The sequence below is a fragment of the Rhynchophorus ferrugineus genome, unplaced genomic scaffold (genome assembly GCF_030347505.1).
Source record: "Rhynchophorus ferrugineus isolate W39M unplaced genomic scaffold, kcgeb_rfMv2 rfM7, whole genome shotgun sequence".
Taxonomy (NCBI): domain Eukaryota; kingdom Metazoa; phylum Arthropoda; class Insecta; order Coleoptera; family Curculionidae; genus Rhynchophorus; species Rhynchophorus ferrugineus.
This window is the reverse complement of record NW_027472586.1, coordinates 36242558-36265295: the sequence shown is the minus strand read 5'-3', so window position 1 is coordinate 36265295 and position 22738 is coordinate 36242558. Positions and strand designations below refer to the sequence as shown.

Here is a 22738-nt window from a genome sequence, read left to right as displayed (position 1 = left end):
CCAGTTTAGCTAGTTTTAGTGTCGATACATGTAAGAGATTACAGGAGGTGAAATATGATAAATGACTACAAGGTTAATCTATATCAGGTGGAAAGTCACCAGATCGTTGGACCGACAACATAACAAATGGGATGGGAAATGGGAAATTGGATCCAAAATCAAATCGAATAACAGCCCAGCAATGATAATGACAATTAGTGCTGATAGCGTGTGTATTAAGAACTCCAGTTTATAATGAGAGCATTTTGATGCTTGATGTTCACTATCTTCAAACTTTCTGGATTCAACATTCATAAAGATAGAATGCTCGTTCATGAGAGATGATCGGTAGACAACATGACTGTTGGAGTACAGATTACTCTACAATAAACACAATCACTGGAGAAGAATGTGTAATGTACGAACCTCATTAGAATCTCAAAAAGTTCATTTTCCTTCATCGAATTCTAGCCTATTTAGTTTTGTGCATTGGGAGTTTTCATAAGGGTGTGAGGTGATTTATAATCAAAATGACTGTTGAACCCCACAGTAAAATATAGTAGAACTTGTTGGATTGATGACATTAAAAAGGCATTGGATCCAAGTGGTGGTGAAAGGTGTCAAAGTCTAGAAGGGTTTATGTTAGATAATGTTCGAACTCGACTTTTTTGTTCTTCTCAACATTGTTCGTCGTTAATATCAAAATCACCATTTTTAAACCGATGAAATGGCCATCATGTTCATGCCTCGTAACATTTTAAATATAGAATAAGAATTATTTCACAGTCCTAAAACAAAAAAATACCTGGGTGTATGACCTTCTCAACTTTGGGATGCGCTTCCAGATACCTTGCTATAACGATGGCATTCTGACTGTGCTGGCGCATTCTCAACGCCAAGGTCTTCAACCCTCTGTTGACCTGGTAACAATCAAAGGGACTAGGAACTATACCCATGGCTGAAAATTAAAAAAAAATGTAATCTGATATCCGTAAAAGATGAGTGATCGTCGTCATTACCGTTCTGGAGATATTTCAGTCTCTCGTACAGATCTTCGTTTGAGGTGACCAGGGCCCCCATGACCACGTCCGAGTGTCCGTTCATGTATTTGGTGAGGGAATAACTGACGACGTCGGCACCTAGATCCAAGGGCCGGAGCAGGTACGGCGTGAGGAATGTATTGTCTACCACTAAGATTAAGCCGTTCTTTTTGGTGAGCTCGGACACAGCCTTGATATCCACCACCCTCATCATGGGGTTGGTGGGAATTTCCGTCCACACCAGCTTCGTATTGGGCTTGATGCTCCTCTCCACGTCGGCCAAATTCGTGAAATCGACCAGCGATATCTCGATGTCGTAATTGACCGCCATCTTGTTGAAGATCCGATTGGTGCCTCCGTAGACGTCGTCGCCTACGATCATGTGATCGCCGCTCTTCAGGAGTCCCAGCACGGTCACCGAAGCGCCCAGTCCCGACGCGAACGTCAGCCCGTACTTCCCGTTGTCCAGTCGGGCTAGTACATTCTCCAGAACGTCCCGAGTGGGGTTACCCGATCGGCTGTATTCGTATTGCTGTAAGAAGATACGATTTACATTAAGGGTTGTCTGATACGGTATCACACAGTACTGAATATGAGGTATAAGGAGGATGTTTTATAGACAGTAGCTCTGTTTTCATCTAGATATAGGAAAGTTATTGATATACCTTTATTGGTCTTCATCATCTTTCCTATTGTTTATTTAACTTTTTTGGCAATTGAAACCGTTAAAAATTCTAATAATATTAATATGTTCTATCATATGTATCGGACCTATAAATTAATTTTAAAGAATTTACAACAGATGGTATTACTGTGTATCGCATCGGATACATTTGTAACCAACTTCGTGTTGAAACCACACTGACAGGCTTCACTTTTCAGTATCATTTCGTCGAGGCGTGATCAAAAGATTTTTTCAACGTGTTAAAAATATCTGAATTTGTACCGAGTAAATCACATTCGCGTGAAGTTGAATTATTCACTTCCATTTGAAGAAACAGGCGGCTGAAGGTTATCGAAAGATGTGTGAAGCTTATGGCAACCACGCTCCATCGATTTCAGTATGTGAATACTGGTTTCGACGTTTTAAAAGTGGTGATTTTAACATCGAAAACAAAGAGCGTTCTGGAGAGCCAAAAATATTTAAGACGAGGATTTTAAGGCACTACTCAATGATAATCCGTGTAAAACACAAGAAGAATCTGCAGAGTTGTTGGGAGTTATACAATAAACCAGTTCCAATCGCTTGAAGAACACGGGAATGATCAAAAAGCTTGGATATTTTGTGCGGAATAAATTGAAGCTAGGAAATATTGAAAGACGTTTGCTCATGTGCGAAATGCTGCTTAAACGGAAAAATCGAAAAGGTTTTATGCATCGTATATATATATATATATATATATATATATATATATATATATATATATATATATATATATATATATATATATGTTAACAACAATGTTATTTTTCAGCATAACAATGCTCGACACACTTGGAAACATTAAAATGGGAAGTATTACCCCACCCACCGTGTTCTGCAAACTTGAAAAAAAGTAGCGGCTATCGATGGGAGATATTTTGAATAATATATTGTAGCGATTTTTCGTAATAAAGCTTCAAATTCAAAATCCTGTCTTCAAAAATCCTATAAAACAAATCTATAGGATTAACATTTTTGGGATTGACCAACAATTAAAAAAGTGTCGATTTTTTCCAGTGTTTACAGTAATTAATTAAATAAATAAAACAGTAATAAATTATTTATTATTAACATCATTTGTTTTGTATGGTAATTACATTTATCTAACATCAATAGTTGCAACTTGATCCACGTATCTGCTTCGTTTTATCAAGTGATCTTTGTTAGCCTGCTCCCATATGTAGAAATTCAATTATTCTGTAAATGTTTACGGTTTGATAAAAATTGAACAGGTGACGTCAAATTGGTATGTTTCAACTCGCTTTTAATATAGCGGAAAGCATTTGACGTTAATATTTTCCCAAAATTTCAATTCAATCCGAACTCCTATTTTTGGCAAGCGTTGCATCCAAAAAAATGCACGAACGATTGTAGTAAGCGTAAAAGTCACCTTTAGAAAGCGCATCGATATTGGAGTTTCTGGATTCTCTCAAAACAGGTAAACGTTATATTACACCTATTCTAAAGCACCCTATTACAAAATATACTACGAATAGCCATAACACTTTTAAACTATTCACCATATCTGGCTCCCCCGAATACAATATATATATATATATATATATATATATATATATATATATATATATATTTAAAGCCGAAAAAACACATATTTTTCTTATCGATTGGCAATATTTATTTGAACGCCTGAATTTCAGTTAATAAGTTAATTAAGCGATGTTTGCCAAGGTTCGTACACGTTCAAATAATTAAAAACTTATCCCGTTACGTTACCCCGTTTTCGATAACAAAACTAGTCATAAATTATCATTTGTTTTACATGCACAACTAGATTTATCTATTCCGAACAATCTCGACCCCCCGTGCCGAACTTACCCTTGGATTGGCGGGTCCATCTTGTTTAAAAGTCGACGCCGTAACGATGGGGGGGACCACGGCCAGCGAGTCCCATTTTTCCGGTTCCTGAGCGTGATGGATGGCGGCGGTGGCGAAACCTTTCGGGAAGGGCTTGTATCCATTCTGATCTCCCATGGTTGAAATATACCACTAGAACAATTGTTTTGTTGATAATGAGTTAGCAAAAATAACGGATCGCTTATTTATTATGTCGCGATAAGAACACTTAATCTCTTGCCTAATTTTAACACTTCGATAAGGGGACCGTTTATCTTTAAAAAAACAAAACGATTTCTTCAGTATTATCTTGGGAGGTACACGATATTATTTTTTCCTCTCGCTGCAATTTAATTATTGTTGATAAGTAAATTGAGGCACTTATTAATGTTCACGGCCGCAAATTGTTGTAAGATTAATTTGTTAATAAACAGCGCGCCGGTTGCCGCAATCGTATGATGCAATCTGTAGACAGCATTCTCTTGGAAATAACTTTATATGCAATAACATGAAGCCGGTGTTCATGTTCTACGTAATATTGAAACAATTAACGAAATCTCGATCGTCATCTGTTTCAATGATTGTCAAAGTTAATATTTTTTACGCCTACAGACTATTTTATTTAAAACCACCACGTTTCAAAACATTAATGACTGGCATTTTTTATAATAAAAATGCGAACAATACGATAATTAAATCAGAATAATATCAATGGCCTGTTATCAACTACGCTCTTACCTTACACAACTCGAGATTAGCTCGCTCGTCCTATGATTTACACCGCGATAACGGGACGTCGACTATTGGAATACGGGAGTTTGCAAAAAAATTACGAAAATTACACGTGCGCCTCTTGGCAGCGTTGTTTCGTGCAAAAACGCAAATTATTGCATAAGCTGCGTAAAACTACAGCATATATAAATATACACATATATTTTTATCATCACAATGCGAAATGTACTGGTTTTTATGTACGACATGAAAACTATAAGAAAAAAATGTTTTCACTCATTTTTTTTTTCTTTTGTTGTATTAGATTTGACAACACTGTATGACCTACGATAAAATGGCATCGTTTTCTAGTTCCGTGCACACATTCACAGAAAAACCGATTAAACGAGTTAAAAATAGACCCGTTTTTTTAGAAATGCTCCATACAATAGATTAGTGTAGTTTTTAATTTATTTAAAAATCTATTTAATCCAAAATAGCTGTTTAAATTTCCCGCGCGCAGCTGTTTCAAACGCCCTGACAAAATAGTTTATCTATCTGTCATGCGTGAGACAAGCACTGTTTCCGGAAAACATTCTTGTAGAATGTCTTTTGTGGTATTTTCTTTACGGTAGTTGTATTTTTCTTTGATTTATTAGGCTATTGTTTTTGCGTTGATCTGTGTCGTCGTACGAAATTTAGTTATCGCATGTAAATTTTGTTTTATTAGCAAAATATCAAATCCAAGGTATCAATTATTTTTAACCGGTAATCTGCCAAACATGGATTCTTAAAGGCGTCTGGGAAGAAGTGACAACACGCAGATTAATCGAAAACATAATAATTATGTAGTAATGTACCTGGAAAGGGCGGTCTGTTCCTTTTCTAACATGTAAGTTGTCTGTTTCGAGAGCGAATTAGTTATGTGTTCAACCCTTTGAGAATATTTAGCGAAACAGCGGCCATTATATGAAACGTTAACTTCTCGACGATAAAAAAATGTTTTTACATTTTTTATCCTGTGTTTTTACCGATTGCCAATGTTTGATCGTAGGCGAATATGCGGTGTTGAGAGTGTCTAGACAATACAAGCGATGGGAGTACAAGATTTGCAAGCCTTCTTGGAAGGTTCTACTCTGGATGGTGGCTCTGTCTCAGTGGATTTGTTGAAAATTGCCAAGAACGTAAGCCAGAGACAGCAGCCGCACAATACTAACAGGAAAATCAGACCTCTCGGAGGCAACAAGCTAAAACTTATCGTAGATGCAGAAAATTGTTTGGACAGGTTATATGGGGGTTATTTTTCAGGTATGTTGCTTTTACAGTTCATTGATGAAGAATATAGGTTTTGATTTATACATGGATGAAAACACTGTTAAGAATAAGAAGTGATGACATGACGGATTCACCAATTTCTAAATCAAATGAAAGTCTAAAATAAGCCATCACTTGTTCAATTTGTTATCACTTAAAAATAAATACTCAATAATAAAAGGAACATTGCCCTATGGGTACGATGGAATGACCTGTGTCTATATGCTATGGTGTGGTTTTCTAAGTTAACAATTGGTGATCCGAAGTGTACCCATCTTCTTAATAATTTGCTCGATTACAGTTAACTGAATGACTTAAGAAAGCATCTTACAATCATTCTGGAATAATCATATCAGCGGTGCTAGTTTTGATTTGTGTAAGGATGAAATGCACTTTTATGTTACGAAAATAATTTAATATCAAGAATTAGAAGTGATGGCATATTGGACCCATGGTTGGAGAGTGTTCCTTCATTTTCGGAATATAGAAATTCCTTGAGTTTATGCTGTTACACTATGCGGCTGGTAATTCCATCATAACAGTAGGGCAAGATCCTTTTTAATTGGTGGCTAGATCTTCGAACTAGTATTGTTAGAGCATCAGGGAGTTCAACAGGTCCCCACATGTTATTCTTAATATAAAATAGTTTTCATAAAATGAAAATGTGTTTCCATCTCTATACAAATTAAAAAGCATATTTATGTTGTTTTGTTTTAGATTGGGCTTGTGGAGGACAATGGAACAGAATGGTTCAGTTTTTATCTTTGTTATGTGGAGCTTTAGAGAGAGGTAACATTGAAATTGCAGTGGTTTTTAATGGAACCATCGAACAGTGTCGGATGGAGGAGTGGAGGGCCGAACAGGCCAATATTCGTCAACGGGTGGGTATGGTGTTGAAGCATATCAACACTAAAGCCACTCCTCCCCCGAAAATATGGTGGACACCGCCGATTTGTCTTCGAGCGGCGTTGAGGATGGCTTTGAGACACATGGGCATCACCGTGGTAAGTCATTTCATATTTTTCTTCATTTCATGCCGATACCCAACCTGGAAATCAATAGATGTGCACCATGGACGACCACCATCAAGAGGTCATCGCGTACTGTCGCGAGTACGGTTTCCACGGGTTACTGGCGGACGATGCCGAGTACGCCGCTTTTGACCCGCCACGGTATTTCTCCTCGGAACACCTGAAACTAACTTACAAGGTATGTTCGGTGAGATCCGAAAGCACGAAACGACACTGACCACCCATGGATTTGCAGAGCTCCATCGAAACGAAAGAGTATATGTTGAGCGTGCTGACCAAGGCTTTGAACGTCACTCAGGAGCAGGTGTGCATCATGGCAGCCTTGCTGGGTAACTTCCTGCTGCCCGAGAACGAGCTGCAGGACTTCTACAAACGGATAGAGTTGTCCAAGAAGGACGAGGCGGTGGGTGCGGCGAACCTCGCTGTGTCGGATTTGGATTATTTCTTGTGTTTGTACGCAGAATTCGGAGACCACCGTGCGGACGTTGGCTGACTTCGTGAGGGGCCTGCCGCCGCCTTCGAACATGGACGCTCTGGTGATGGCGGTGTTGGGTAGCTTGGACGATCGAAGGGCCGCACGATTCCGACAATCAGTACAGTATTATCTCAACGGCACGGCCAGCGGTTTTCTCAAGTATTGTGCTCCAGGTGCGTTTAGTGTTCTAAGCCGCAGCGACGTTATTCATTGAATCTATGGGTTTTTCAGTTAAAACGAAACAGAAACAACCGAACGCGAAAGGAGCTAGCTCGCCCAAGGATGAGGCCGACTTGGACGAATCCGGGTTCGCCTCGGAGACTTCAGAGCAACAGGTACTAGCTGAATAATTCGACCGTTTTTCCCATAACCTATATGATGTTCTTTTTTCTAGCGAGAAACGCTGCAGAATTACAATTTGCTCACGGCAAACAGCGTGATATCGTCGGAGTTCGCCGACATGGATAGTTTGCTGAAAGCTGCAGGTAGGGGGGCGTGAGCTTAAACTCAGCCAGTACAGGAGAAACGTATTCTAAGCGCGAGGTATCTGGACTAGTGATTAATTCTTACCGGTTTTGGTGATTTTTAACGAAAACATTCTCGTACAAACAGTTTGTAGCGCATTGAGTCCCGGTTTTGGCTTAACTTATGTCATTTCGAGATTCTATCGTTTGTTTTTGAACTCCAGAAAAAAATAAACGGATTTTTATGTAGTCTTTTTTCGATTTTCAATTGTTTTTAAAATTACTAAAAAGTATTTTAAAAAAATTATTGACTTCCATCTAATGTCACTATTCCTAAAACTGCATTTTGATTTTGGATGTAAAGAAAGGCATGTACTTCTTTCAGAAAAAAATTCTTTTAAGAAAACACCCTTAATTTCATCATTATGTGTTTTTTCTTTCAAATTAGCACTTAAAATGTCATTTATTTTTTATCTGCTAAAAAAAGTAATGATGAAACTAATTTTTAGGTTTTATTTATGTACTCCTTTTATTTAATCGTCCTGTTCACTGTTTTTGAAACTGCTAAATGTATCTTAATTTAAATTACTGATTTAATCTTTTCGTTAAAATTTCGCTCCACTTTTTATCATTTCGATTTTAGACCTGTTTTTACGCATCAGAAGAAAAACAAGCGAAACAACAAACGGAGTTTTGCGTTTTTCTGTGGAGTTATGTAACCTTTTGTCTTGTCCTGTACCCCATCATTCCTGATACTGCGAAAATAAGTCCTAGTAACAGGGATATATTTTAATTAATGATTGTTTAATGCAAACTCGTTCGTTCCGAACTAATGTCATTTTGATCTGAATGTAATTCGTTTTTACACATCCGAATAACGATAAATACAAAGAAGCACGTTTCCTTATGTATTTCTTTTGTTTTATGGATGTGTTTTATGCAATTTTCCTGAAACTGCTAAATTATTGGCCCTTCTGACAATTAAGATTGTATGACAATTTAAATTGTTGATGTTATTTCTTTCGTATGATTTGTTTTCAGCTTAAGCATCAGATGAAAAGCAAAGAAGCATTTTTGGGTTCTGTTAAATTTTCGCGAGATTCCTAAATATTACCAATCGTAATAACATAAAAAACAAATAAGTAAACGTGTTTCTCTTTTGTTTTGTAGATCTCTTCACTTCTGCCTTAAGTTCAGAGATTGTATTAAATATAAAATCATGCATGTGACGTTTTATATACTAGGGATAATTACCTTTTTCTTAACGTATACATCCTTTAATAATTTATTTTGATCCTTATATATAAAAATTCAGCTTTCATAAGTTTACCTTCGCGAACTCCGTCCAAGTCATCGTTCGATAGATTTCATATGTTTATTGCATCATTGCATTTTAACAGATTGTTTTTACATGCGGTTAGGTTAACTCTTAATTTGACATAGTTACGTTGCCATAGTAACCGTTATCATGACAACCATGCTCATGAAAGTGATTCTAATTACTATTGCAGTTTAATATTAGTAAAATCCTCTTATTTATTTATATATAATTTCAATTCAATAAAATACAATTTATATCCAGCAAATGACTGCTGTAGGATATTTTTCCTAGATCATTTAATCAATTTTGTTTTTAAATATGTCAAATTTTAAAATGATTATATTATCTATTTTCGAATGGATAATGCTGAGTTAATTTTGAATAGAGTAACTGTTAATTTTAAACGTGACAGCGCTGTGACGAGAATTAATTGCCGGTCCCGAAAGCGACGACGATCTCGGAAAACGTCTTTTCCACATTGTGACTTTGTATCTTTGCTCTTTTACAAGAAGAAACCTTGGTGGCCTCTATTTTAGATGATTCTGCCGCCACGGACACCACTCGTTTCAATGGCGTCTCAAACGGCGGTTCTTCGGCTACATTGGCAGCGACAAACGCCAAAGCCAACTTGAAACCAGGCGTCGGCGGTACCGAAGCCAAAACGAAGCTGACAGGTGGGTGGTTGAAGTGGTTGTCGTGTCTGATAAGTTTACAGTTCAGATACTCGCTTGTAATCTTATTGGAACAAATGTTATCGATATGTCGATAATAGAGCATTTAATGTAAAGCACATAATGAAAAAATATTTGTAATCTTATATGAGAAAATTTATTGTAATTCTGAGTTGTTAAATTGTGGCTCTCTAAAAATTGACTTAATTGAGACTACAGGCGAGTGAACAAGATGTAGTTTGTGACTAGCTAGTTGAGCATAGACGCACTTATATAAAGTCAAAATAAAATCAAACTTGTTAATATATACTTGCCATTGTTTCTAAAATTTACTAATATGTCTTTTTATCTTTGCTAAATAACTTGATATAAATAAGAGCTTTCAATTGAATTATTGAGAAATGAAAGAAACAAAACAAAATTAATGTCAAATATGGTATATTTCAATATCGAAGTAACAGCATCAATATATTCAATTATGTGTATTCACATATTATTAATGTATTTCCTTTGCATTTGGTTTTTTCACGCCACCTATGTGTTCTAAATGTATGGATTCTCTGGTGGCCTTTATGTATACTTTGCATTTTGCAAACATGTACAATATTGTCTGCTACGGTGTCAGTATTCATTATATATTCTTATTCAATGTACATTCTTACACAATTTTTTTTCACATCATGCTTTGCGAGTTAACAAACAGTTATCATTTTTGTAACTGTTAATTTCATAGTACTTGTAATTGCTGCAAAATTTCTTGTTGACTACTTTAAATAGTAACATTTGTTTTTAAAATAAAATTTAAATTAAAATTAAAATATAAATTTAGTCAACAATTTTTGTAGTGTCTGTGATTATGATTATTATGTGAATGATTGAAAGTTAAAACACAATGAATGAATTTTGTTTTTGACTATATTCTTCAAACCATATAGACTATTACTACTTTTACTTGATCCCGCTTGTAATAGCAGGACTGAAAAAAAGGAATAGTAAAACACCCGAATCTTCCATCTGTTACTTGACTTGTTACACATTCAGATAGTTTATCCCACTCCATCCCAATTTTATGAGCTAGAAGTAGAAAAAGATACTGTGGAAGAAGAAGAACTCAATCTTCTTCAACAACCCGTGACCCTGATTTTGACGAAAGAACAAATTCAGCCAACCGAAGTTGTGTAATTTCATTGGAGATCTTGATCTGGCAGCGGAGGTGAAACCTCTACAGCTTGGTTACAGAAATGGAATATTTTGCAGAACAATAGTGGACCTCCAAGTATAACAACGCAAACTTACACAAGCGAATTTTGCGAAAGCTAATAAAACATATATGTCTGTCTTAATCCACATTGAGTGAAATGAATTAACTCATCAATGACAAATAAGACATGGCATATTTCAAATTCAGTGGAAACATTTTTCTATTCTTGCTTATTTGATCCAATAATAATGTTAAAAAAATAACATTGAGAAACAGATAAAGGCTATTAATTGTCCTGATTCAACTCCTTCATTAAATGTTTAGTTTCAGGTATTACTCAGAATTAATTACTCCTCTATAAAGAGATACATATTAGAGATAATTAACTTAATGAAATGCGGTTGAATTTTGGGCAAGAGGCAATCACTGGTGAATAAAAAAATTATCGTTGCTCTTGGTTTTAGATACTTGTTATTTGATTTAATGGAAATAATGTTTGTTGATTGGTACTTATTTCTAGAACGCCAATATTATCTTTCGTCGTACCGATATGTCAATGCATCGATACGTTTTGACACTTATGACATTCTTAACGCTGTTGAATCATAATTGTAGGTGGTGCGAACGTAGTAACCCCGTCGGTCTCGCCGGACGTGTTGCGTACCGCATCCCTGCGTCACCAGAAAGGTCTAATGACGCCGATGATCCTGCACGTGCTTAGCACCCAGGAAGTAAGATTACCCTGCCTGATGGAGGACGAGGGCAATCGGGAGTTCCCGCCCATCCATGAAGTGTACCTGGCTCTCCGACAGCGGGTATACGCGGTCCTGTTCAATTTACATCATCTGCGCTACGTGCACGCCAAAAAGAAAGGTAAAACGACGATGATGGTAATGTAATGTTGTCTGATCTAGTGGTGCTTCCGACAGAAAGCGGAGATATCCCGGACAACGTAGCCCTCCCGGACGTCATCGTCAAGGAATGGGTGTACAGCCGCTCTAACCCCTACCAGCGACCGGAGGAGGTTAAGGCGGAACCTCTCCCTTGGGCCGTGCCCACTCTACAAAGGTTGTGGTTCGGGCCTGCCCTGGACGACAAGCGAAGGCGAATGCGAGCCTTCCTGTCCTGTCTCAACGCAGACACTCCGCTCATCCTTAATACGGCATACGTGCCGCAACATATGCTCATCATGGCGTGCGTATTGAGGTAACGTAGAACCGACTCTGGGATATGTCGTTTGGTTATATTTTTTTATGGCATCCACCTTATTAGCCCTATTCTGTTCACGTTTGAACCAGGTAACGTGCGAAAGAAAACCCGTTTTCAAAATTGGCTTTATTCATCAACGTAATCTCCAACAAGAGCCATACGATCATTCCAGCGCCACTCTAACATTTCATTACCACTTTTGTAGAATGATTTATCTTTTCCCTCAAAATAGGTCTGTGACCAGTTGCTGTCCATTGAGATGATGATGGTTTTAATTCCGGAGTGAAATGATGGATCATAAAATAATGCAATATAAAACCAACACTTTTTTTTATATCTTTACGATTTTAGCTAACTGACGCAACTTCACTTTTCGATTATTCAAAATGACTTTGTGTTTTTTTTGCTTTCTGCTGTTACCACCTCATTTGGAATCTACTTTTCAAGCCATTGCTTCGCTTGAACGGTGTTTTTTTCCCATCAAGAAGCAACGTAAAATTAAAATACGAAATCGTTTTTGATCCATTATTTTAAAAATAACAAAAGTAGTGTCTTAGCACAACAACTTACAAACTGATGAGTAGATTCGGGACTTTTCAGCCCATATGTTGGTTTTTTTATTGTAAGCAAAAATGGACCTTTGGAAAAAATAAAAAGCTAGCAAATAAATTACCATACTCCTGAAGAAAGATAGGACTTTCTAATTAATGAAAAAGGCAACAAAACCCTCCGCAAAATTGTTATGTTTCAAGTTAATAATATAAGTAAAATTTGTGATATCATCACAAAATAGAGACTTAGAATGCAATCTCCCATGTGTAAGTTGCAACCGAGATTTGTACGTCCGAAACACCTGAGGGCACGCAAATCGGGTTTATTTACTACAGGGAAAAATTAGAAAATTGGATTAAAAATATTATTTACATTACAGGGGGAAATTCAAAAATATTTTTTTTATCAAATATTTTATTCAAATAGTAGTTAAAATTTGTATAAAACATTTTCAATATACATCAATTTTCAGTTTTCAAATCTGCCAATTTACTTTCTTTGAAAAAATATAATATTTGTATGTGCTTTTAATTTTTTTTTATTGTAATATGGGCTGAGGAAGCACTGATTTCAATATTTAACTTGTAATCATATTTTCCTTTTCTCTAGGTTAAGAGAAACGATCTGTGAGCATACACATATGTATTTCAATTCAATTATCATTGTTCATTTTAACGATTTACTATGAAAATTACATTTACGAATCTTGGTTAAGCAATGATATTCCACATTTGGGTCCATAATCATGTAGTCGGTCTGAAATGCAAAGAATAAACCTTTCTGTTTGGAAACTTTATGTAGGAAATCGTAAGAGGTTTCCTAAAGTTTATTATTTACTTTTAAAAACCGATGCTGCGCTTGAGTAGAATCCTTTGAAAAGTAATTAAAAAAAATTATCAAAAAAATTGAACCGACTTCAAAAAATAAATAAGGAATTCACTAAAAAATAAAAAATAATCAAACTTGGATTTTTAACACAAAAAAAAATTGTACATAATAAACGTTGTGATAACAAAATAAAAATAAACAAAAACCTTATTTAACCTATCTACTACCATATTTTATATTCTACTATTATGTTACATCTACTATATATGTCACAAAATTATTATTTTTATATTTTTTGGGATCGACACCGATTTTTTGGATCGACATATAACAACGGTGTCGAACAGTATCAACACAAATCGAATTTTATAGGCCGATTTCGTTACCTGTTCGGACGCATCAGACTTCATTCTGTTTCTTTTTAACTAGAGTAATGCTAATTAGTAAAATGAGAAAGGAAAATGCCCCGAGTTTAAAAGGGATTTTAACGTTTTTCTAAACTGAATTTGGCAATAAATTCGATGGTGTTGATGACTAATGCATGAGCGTTTTATTGAAAGTATGTAGTATGAGACGAAGGAGAATGAACGACACTGGATCAGTGTGGGGTTCTGGTGTAACTGGTAACAGCTAAATATGTAGCATGTTCAATCATATCTCGAAGTTAAAATTGTTGAATCATCATTCATTTTGTTTCTTAATATTACTTTGGAAGGTTTGAGTTGAACTTCTAGACTCGTATTTTCAAATTGACAACATCGCTAATTTTTTCTCATATTCTACTTTTACATTACTTGATATTGCATCATTATTTTTTAATATGGATTACTTAGTGATTTTGGTCACGTCAGGCTCTTGAATCTCTAAGTAAGTGCAGCTATAGCTTAAAATGGGCTCTGAACCGGTGTCTTCGGTATTAAAACTATCGATTGGTGACTGTTCAATTTAAAGGCCATCTCAGAAGACACGCGGTCTTATTCAGCCTGGTTACTGGCATGACTGGGATAATTTTCCTTGGCGGATGTTATAACCTTCTTTTGGACAATCAGAAATATACATTTACAACCAAGACCCATGCAGAAACCGACCCGACTATGCCGGCTTATTGTAAAGTGTGTTTTGATATTATGTTCTATCACATTTGTACTACGAGCAAATAGACTAAATATTATTGTTTTCTTTTTAATTCAGATACTGTGCAAAATTTGCATCAGGTATTTTGCAAAAAATAACACGTGGGAAAAATCTACAAATATAACAACTACAGAGATTTGTAAGTACGACTAAATCATATAGACGGCAAAGTTTTGAAGCCAACCTTAACCAGAAGCCAACGAAATGCACGTTTCTGGGTCCTAGCGTCTTTCATATTTTCGCGTAATATACGTAACACTCCCGTTCTTTCGACGTTCTCTTATCCGTTTGGATTTGCAGGTATATCATGTCACAGGACCGGCCGATCATGAGGCGGAACGAGCTGGACGCCTTCCTCTGCCAAGCCTTCAATCCGAATTTAATGAACGTGCAACATCTTCAGGAATTGACGGTAAGCGTGGGTTTGCTCTGATGATGATAAAATTGTGTGATTTGTGTTGGTTTTGGTCGATCTTGTTGTCAAAAGTCTAAAAGGTTCTTCAAAACATTGGAGATAGTAATTACAGGTTATAAACCAGAAAACGTTGTAAACCAAAACTCAAAGTTGATTTGGCAAGTCATACATTTTTGATGACGTGCATTGACTACTTTATTGTTTAGACTTTACATATGCTTTACATTATTTGTTATTTGTGTAAAAGTAATCTCGGTAACATGCAACAAGTTATAGTATAATATATGCTGGTCATATTATTTTGTGTATCCCCTGTACAACACCTAATAATTCATCTTCCATCTCATACAATTATCTGGATTTTTCTGTCTTCCCTTGTTCCTATCAGCTTATTTTTGGTACATTTAATATGTTGACCTCCTTCGAGATACCGCGATTAGTCTCTGCATTTTTCATTGTTAGTGGTATGAATTTTTGCCCTAATTAACTAACGCAGTTTGATCTATTGGCTGTTTCGTTTCGTTCCAGTTGAACTTCGTGTCTAGCCGAGGAGTTCAGCTTGCCGCCCTGTTTATGAAGGGCGTCGACATGGCTATCCTGGCGAACGACGCCTGCGGAGCCCCGCTGCCGTGGCTGATGTGTTGTCCTTGGTTGTACTTCGACGGGAAGCTGTTCCATTACACGCTGGCCAGGGCGGCGCAGGCGAAGAATATCCTCGAAGTATGCGACAACTACATCGAGCGCGTGGTGAAGGTGGAACGGATGCGCAAGGCGATCCTCGAAGGCCTGGACGTGAAGTTCGCCAAGATGCCACCGCCCCAGTTCCCGGGCGGTCCCCTCTTCCGGCCGGGGACGATGCCGCCACCGCACTATCTGCCCGCGCTGCCCCTGCAATCGACGAGGGCGGCACCGGGCATGCGCGGCCGCCCCATACAGTCGCGCGGAGGTCAGCTTCAGATTGCGGGAGTGGTGGTGGGGTCGTGGGGCGCCAACTACGGCTACCAGGGGAACGCGAGGCAGAACCAGATGCTACCTGGTGGCATGACCGTGCCCAGGGGTAGGGGCAGGGGCTACGGAGCGTTGGCAGCCGGCTACGGCAGAGGCAGGGGAAGTCCGCCTAAGGGCGGTGGTGCGCCCACATTCTCAGTGGGAGGGCGAAAAACACAGGTGAGTGAAACAATGTGGGGTATATGTTGTTTTGTCTTAACACGAACTAACACTATTCATATGCACTTTTCGGTTTGGGTGGGTTTGGGTATTACAGGCGTGGTGGTTGATAATTCATAATTTTCTTCAGACGTCAGTTCAAAGTTTAATACTTTATATATTTTTGTTACAATAAAATTATTTTTACAATAATTTAGGCCTTTCCCCTTTTTTTTTCGTTTGACAAAGATACAAGCTTGTGGAAACTCATTGATATATGTTAAAAACTTCATAGTTAAAAATAAAACTCAAAAGAGTCCATGCTATCTAGTTACCAAGATTACTCGCTCTGGAACAACTAAGAGGATCAAGAGTCTTATAACAACTGTCTCAATAAAAATTGAATTGCAATTTTTTGGGAAAATGTTTAGGGAGTCAGGCCTATAATAGATCATAATAACCCAATCCAGGACTATCAGTTTTGATTCAATCAACGAAGTTCATAGAAAAGCAGGCAGCCTTGAACGTTCTTTGGAAGAAAAACAACTTTTTGAATGGGTTTGAATCTCAAAACAAAAGTTTGATATGCTCCTTCAAAAACCATAGGTTTTGGTATTGAACTTTTTCCGTTTCAGTCTTAGTTTTCCACACAAAATTCACTGATGACCAGGGGGAGAAAGTTATATACTCTCTTGCAAAATCGCTAGGTTTTTAATATCGATATTTTACTTTGCACTAAAAGTTTTCATTTTTAACTTCTCTCATTTGTCTGTTATTTACAACTATCAATACTTCAAATATCAAAAAATATCATATATCGGTTAAAAAATACCGATCACTAAAATGTACAATAATGTTCCTTAGAATCAACAGTTGATTAAATTGAATAAAGCATTTCCCTTAACTATCAATTTACTTAAATAAAGTAAAGCCCTTCAACAATCTCGAAATGATAGAGGCTTGGACACTTCTTTATTTTATTATTTTTTTTAAATTTAAGAATTAACAACAACCACTATAGTCGGTAATTCAACGGCTGGAGTGAATGACACCCAAAACAATTCCTGCATGCGCTCAACAATAGAATTTCGCTCGTTTCGCCGCTTGCTCGGATGTTTTGGCGCGGAATTTATGCTTTGCGTGCTAATCCTTGCTTCGTTCTCTTGTAGGCGAGCAAAAAACGCAGCACTAACAAAGCTAACAAGGAAAAGCAGATCAAGGGACTGGCTTTAACCGCTAAAACCGAGGCCGGGTAGGTAACCGATGTTACTTTCAGAGTGTATCTATCCACCAGAACCAGGAACGAATTCTTATCGTTTGGTCACTTGAAATTCAGTACCAACTAGTCTTTTGTCGAAATATTACTAACAAGATTCCCATAATCCCGTTTGACTCTATACAGCTTGTTATATAATATGTATTAACAATTAATTTAGCGATATAACATAGTGGAATTATGTGATTTTGTTGACGGACTTTATCAGCGGAGGAGCTGGGTATTTATATGAAAGCATCGAAAAGTGCGCTATATAATGTACTATTCTTACATATTATTATAAACTTTAGTCATTATTAGATTTCTTAACTTCTACACATACACTTTGCTAGGCCTATCAAAATTGCAAGGTCATCATCAAGAAACTACCCTCTGATAATCACTATAATAATAAACTAACACATAATTCATAATCTCAGGGAACTTCTAAATGTTCTATTGTCAATTGGACTATCTTCTCTTGCTGGGTTTTAATTTTATTTACTTGACAACTGTCTAGTTGATGAAAACTTGACGTGTTGATTAAGTTTCCAGAATGAGATTGGGATAAATACATTAATATGTATTTCTTAAATTAGACTATTTAAGCTAAAGTTATAATTAAAAACTTATACACTATACAAGTTTATGTGGCTTGGTTTGCTTCAATGTTCTTATTTCTTGAGTGTTGTCCTTTAGTGTATCACTTCTATGTTGCTGTGATTTAGTGAAACTACTTCATCTTTTAAGGCGTAATCTTAGATAACTTAAATTCATTTAACTTCGTGGTCATCCAATAGTTCTTCGTTGGTAACGTAGCGATAAGCGTTGGTAATTAATAGAATTTTTGTTTTGGCATCGTTGGATTACAAGGTGGTTTGATGTTTTAGTGCAACCCCATAGGTCTAGATAGGTTTTAACAGATTGATAAAACAATATATTTGATTTTAGATGAAATTGGGAGTACCTTCCGACAGACCAGTACAGTTCTTTTATTTTGAATATCATCTGCTCTGTTTTTTGTCGGACGCAATTTTTTAAATTTCACCTGCCATCGAGATAGATACCTGTCTTGCAGACTCTGCTTGAGGAATCGGGCATCTGCCAAGTGACATGATTAGATTTTTATAATTTCGCCGTAACGCAAAATTGTCATGGACCAATTTGAAACTGAATAAAGAAACTGCGATACTGTATGTAAGATGAAAAACAGAACAACCATAAAAGCCATGCCCATTAAATTATTAATTTCCAATTTAAAATTTTATTACTTCATAAGAATGAAGATTGTCTTTCAAATAATTTTAATACTACATATTGTTTGATAGGCTTTTTTAATATAATTGGATGACAAAACTTACTTCAAAATTTAGAACGTAATTATAAAGGGTAAAAACTAAGAGAAGAAACATTTGATGTTTTCTAGTGATATAACCTCTAATTATATAAATGAAGATCTGAGTGAGGTGGCACAATGAAATATTCACTTTTATGTTTTAATATCAGCTAGTTGTTTTAATCACTCTTATAACTATTAACATTATATATTGGTATTCATCTTGAGCTAATTGGATTCAGTTGCATGTCGCAATGTGGTTTCTTACTATTTTTAATTCTACCTGTACATACTGTCTTAGAATAAGTAGGTTGTTGCTATATTAATAAAATATTGATGGTGTATATACAGAAAATCCAACTCTTACCGTTTGCGAATGAAACAAAATAAAATGGTTCCTAGGCATAACCTTAAACTACAAAGAAATAATCATACGCCTTGTTTCTTTTGGTAAAGTACTACATATAAAGCCATATTAAATCCATTATTAAATATACGACCAATAGATAACACACATAAGAATTGATTCCTGGTCTTTGCACTTTTTAAGGATTCGTGTTTTTTTTGTCGCTAATAGGCATGATGATAGTAACAAGAAATTATAAGTCTGGCGTCACATATTTTTAATATTTTGTATATCGCTGGAACTTGTTTTGTTTATTTCTATATTATCTGTATCATTTGTTTGATATTTCGTAAATAAAAAAGTCACTTTTGTTATGCCAATAATACGAAAAAAAACATTAATTATGGAACATGGATTCATCAAGGCAAATGGCTTAAATTTGCGAAATCTTTTTAACATTCTTGAGTGTTCTTGAAATATATCCTGACACAGTGCACACACTTGTGAAACTGAACATAATCATGCGATATTAATATCCTTTTTCATATCATTTGGTAAACAAAAATAAAGTTAAAATAATAATTATAAACAGGTATGCCATATAAATTAATAGACCAATTTAAGTAATACAAAGATAACATTTATTGACTTATCTTAATATTCTCATAACAATTAAATGCTTATGTATTTTCTTATCTTCATATCATCCATTAAGTTGTTCTTAATATTCTGAAATAATTATAATACATCCAGGTACTTAATATGTATAGGATTTATTCAATTTATAACTAAATTTTAAACGTTATGGTGCATTTATATTACTTAGATTCTTGAAATGAAGCAAAATATTTATTTCTAACTTTTCTATAGCAGAGCTTCTAATTCCTTTCCAGTCCACGGAAACCTAGAAAATCAAGCACAATTTCAAAGACACCCTCAATAAAAAAAAAACAGGAATAAATTTAGGACAATTCATTTTAGTGCCGAAAAAATATACATTTCTATAAAAATTCAAAATCTGTATTAGTGTGGAGATTAGTGTTGCTTTTTTGCAACTAAATTAGTAATATTCGGGTTGATTTTTATACTTAGTTGTAATCAGATTTCAGTTGTAATTTATTTCCGTATTTATTTTTGATGTATGAGCAAAAGCTGGCATATGCTTATTCGTTTAAATGTTCATAGATAAGCCCGCGGACCCCATACGTATACTCACGGACTACAGGTTAAGAAACACTGTTCTATAGTGTTAACGAATCCTTAAAATAATTCTCACCTATTAAAAACTGAATAATTGCTATAGTTATTTCAAATCATGATCAGTAAATAAAAATAATAATTATATCAATTTCTCAAATGATAATTTGAAATTCCTGTGCAGTCTGTCAAAAATCCTTGGACCATCTATAGATAGTTTCCTAATCGGTGATCGGTATTTAGTTATCTTAGATTTTTCTAATAAAATTTATCCTAAAACTCATTCACAGTAAATGAACCTATTTAAGATGCCAATTTTTTCCTTTAAAAACAATCATCGTGCCTATCGCTCCGTTTCAACGCTCTTTTGCCGATGGAATCGCTTACGAACAATCCTCCCCGTGTTTCAGAGACGTTCCAGTCAGTGAGGCGCTGCCCGCGGGCGGTGCCAACAGCAGCGCCAGCACCAACGGGGCATCGGCGAGTCCCGTGGACGACCACCACCATCATCATGGCCAGGGCGACGCGCCCCAACCCGCAAAGGCTTAGAACGGCGTCGGAGGGCAGGTCCGGCAGCCCCCGCCGGGTTCGGGGGCGACCGGCCCGCCAATCCCCCCCGTTCCGCCGCCAAGCGAGACCACCGTGTTCACATTGGTGTGCAGCGACGACGACATGCCGACTGATTGATTGTTTCGATGATGAAGATAAAGAAGAAGAAGAAGAAGAGCATATTGTATATTTTTATATATTTGTTACAACTGTTATAATTATATATTGACTGAAAGGAAGCGCGCGGTCAGCGCGCGCAACTGTGATCATATTTATGGTATTTATATAATTAGATCTGTGAGGAGGAGGGGGCGGCGGCGAGGGTCCCGTGGCCCCGCCGCTGGTTCAGGATGGTTCACGCTCGACGTTCAGCGACCAAGAAATTTCGTCATTCCCGGGGCGAGGGACGCGTCGTCGTCCCTCCCCCCACACACAAACACACTCACGCGTTTTCCGGTGATTTACTTTACCCCCCGCCGCTGTCCGAAAGCAGCTGCCCCAGCCCCGTATACCGACCCCGCGTTCTCGGTACATCGCCGAGCGGGCGACTGGTAACTCCTGCCGGGAGAAGGGGGCCGGTGAAGGACGCCCCCCGCAGTTAGCAGCAGCAGCAGCGTTGTTCTTGTTCTCGATGGAAGTAAATCGACGCCATTAAATCTCAGATTTTTCCCCATAAAAAACCGAAGAAGCAAATTCAGTAAACAGCCAAAAATGAAAAAAAAAGAGAAACAACCGTTGTTTACACACTTTGATTAGCTCACCAATGTTCTAGTATATATTAGCAAACATCCCCCTAACCGGCGATGACCTAGTAATTGTTGATAAATCGCTTCTCATCATTATTATTACAGTTATTATTGTTACTATTATGATTATTATCGTATAATGTTGTTCCTTTCGCTATGGTAATTCGTTGAGGGAGTGGAGGAAGTCCGAGAAGGAGCCGTAGGACTCCTTGAGAGGGCGCTTTCATTTCCGTTGTTTCTTTTATAAAGGAGCGGGCAGAGGGCGTATGACTCGGACTTTTGTTTCGGAAAGAGACCCAGTTAGTAATAACATAAATAATATGATAGTGGCCAGTTGATTATAAGAAGCTATGATACAGTTATAAATCTATTTATCGGAGCATGCTAGTATATTACTAACTAAATTTTCAATTTCAAACCTAGATAATCCATTAAAATATGTTTTGAGTCAAAATATTTTTGAATAACTTCCCAAATCATTTTATTCTAGGTTCTTTTAGACCCAGTGATTAGAATTTTGTGAATGTCACCAAATCAAACAATGTTTCTCTTAATATAACATTTTTATATCTTGCCCAAGCTTTGGGCTCTTATCTTTTAATACTTGCTAAATGTAACAATATTTTTTATTTACTTCTTTCAAAAAACTAAGATAGGGCTATAAGTAAGGTTCATAAGTAAACTTTACGCGCTAGCCTACCTCCATCTTGACAGGTTATTAAATTCTGTTTTTTTTTCCCAAGTGACTATCGGAATTGATACGAAACTATTTGTTCTTTCCGAAAGGGTGTTCCGAGATCTCGTACCTCCAAGCTCGTCCCTCCGTTAGTGCCGACAGCCGGTCGAATAATCGCAATTAATCATTAGTAACCCCTATCTATGCTTAACATATTTAGAAGATATTCGGAAACAAGTAGAGGTAAATTTTTGTTTTTGATTTTCTTTCCTTTTTCGATTCTATTCGCCATAAAAGAAAAACGAAACGAGAATATTTAACTATGTATTTTCTCAATATGTAATATTGTATATTGGCTCTGTGGGTGGAAGGGCATCCATGTTACTGTTAGAAATAGTGGCCGAAATCGTTCACACATTTCCTTGTAATCGAAAACATAACCATTCAACTGTTCGACAATTTTTTTGAAACAAGAGCAATTGTGTTTCACACTTTTCGATGGCAGATTTCGACAACAGGCAGGACTGTAGGTGGTGCAGTTGAAGGAGTTTGTTTGATATCTAATTTACTATTGAACCATTCAAA

The 22738-nt window shown here is 36.5% G+C and overlaps 2 protein-coding genes across 12 annotated transcripts in view; one reads left to right on the top strand and one right to left on the bottom strand.

The window, feature by feature from the left end:
- Cth (Cystathionine gamma-lyase) overlaps window positions 1–4454 on the bottom strand; it is a 5479-nt gene extending 1025 nt beyond the window's left edge. Inside the window, exons 1-4 of one of the 2 annotated variants that reach the window (XM_076410799.1) lie at window positions 4315–4454; window positions 3559–3729; window positions 999–1551; window positions 785–937 (exon numbers count right to left, since the gene is read on the bottom strand). In XM_076410799.1, coding sequence (XP_076266914.1) covers window positions 785–937; window positions 999–1551; window positions 3559–3714 — 862 coding nt within the window. In that variant the 5' untranslated portion in view covers window positions 3715–3729; window positions 4315–4454. Of the gene's footprint in view, window positions 1–784; window positions 938–998; window positions 1552–3558; window positions 3730–3817; window positions 4228–4314 lie in introns of those variants that run through there. The other variant, XM_076410801.1, reaches the window with a different exon arrangement.
- On the top strand, window positions 3043–22738 carry LOC143200298 (constitutive coactivator of PPAR-gamma-like protein 1 homolog). 10 transcript variants are annotated; one of them, XM_076410740.1, is made up of 15 exons: window positions 3043–3160; window positions 5342–5595; window positions 6319–6605; window positions 6664–6810; window positions 6868–7035; window positions 7094–7280; window positions 7339–7442; window positions 7502–7592; window positions 9402–9566; window positions 11380–11637; window positions 11694–11970; window positions 14788–14899; window positions 15431–16069; window positions 17218–17300; window positions 20593–22738. In XM_076410740.1, the coding sequence occupies exons 2-15, from the start codon at window positions 5382–5384 to the stop codon at window positions 20729–20731; spliced, it is 2871 nt and encodes a 956-aa protein (XP_076266855.1). In that variant the 5' UTR covers window positions 3043–3160; window positions 5342–5381; the 3' UTR covers window positions 20732–22738. The 10 variants fall into 10 exon arrangements, with proteins under 10 accessions (XP_076266855.1, XP_076266859.1, XP_076266864.1 ...); XM_076410744.1 differs by having other exon boundaries at window positions 3044–3160; window positions 9429–9566; XM_076410743.1 differs by lacking the exon at window positions 3043–3160 and adding an exon at window positions 4845–5179 and having other exon boundaries at window positions 9429–9566.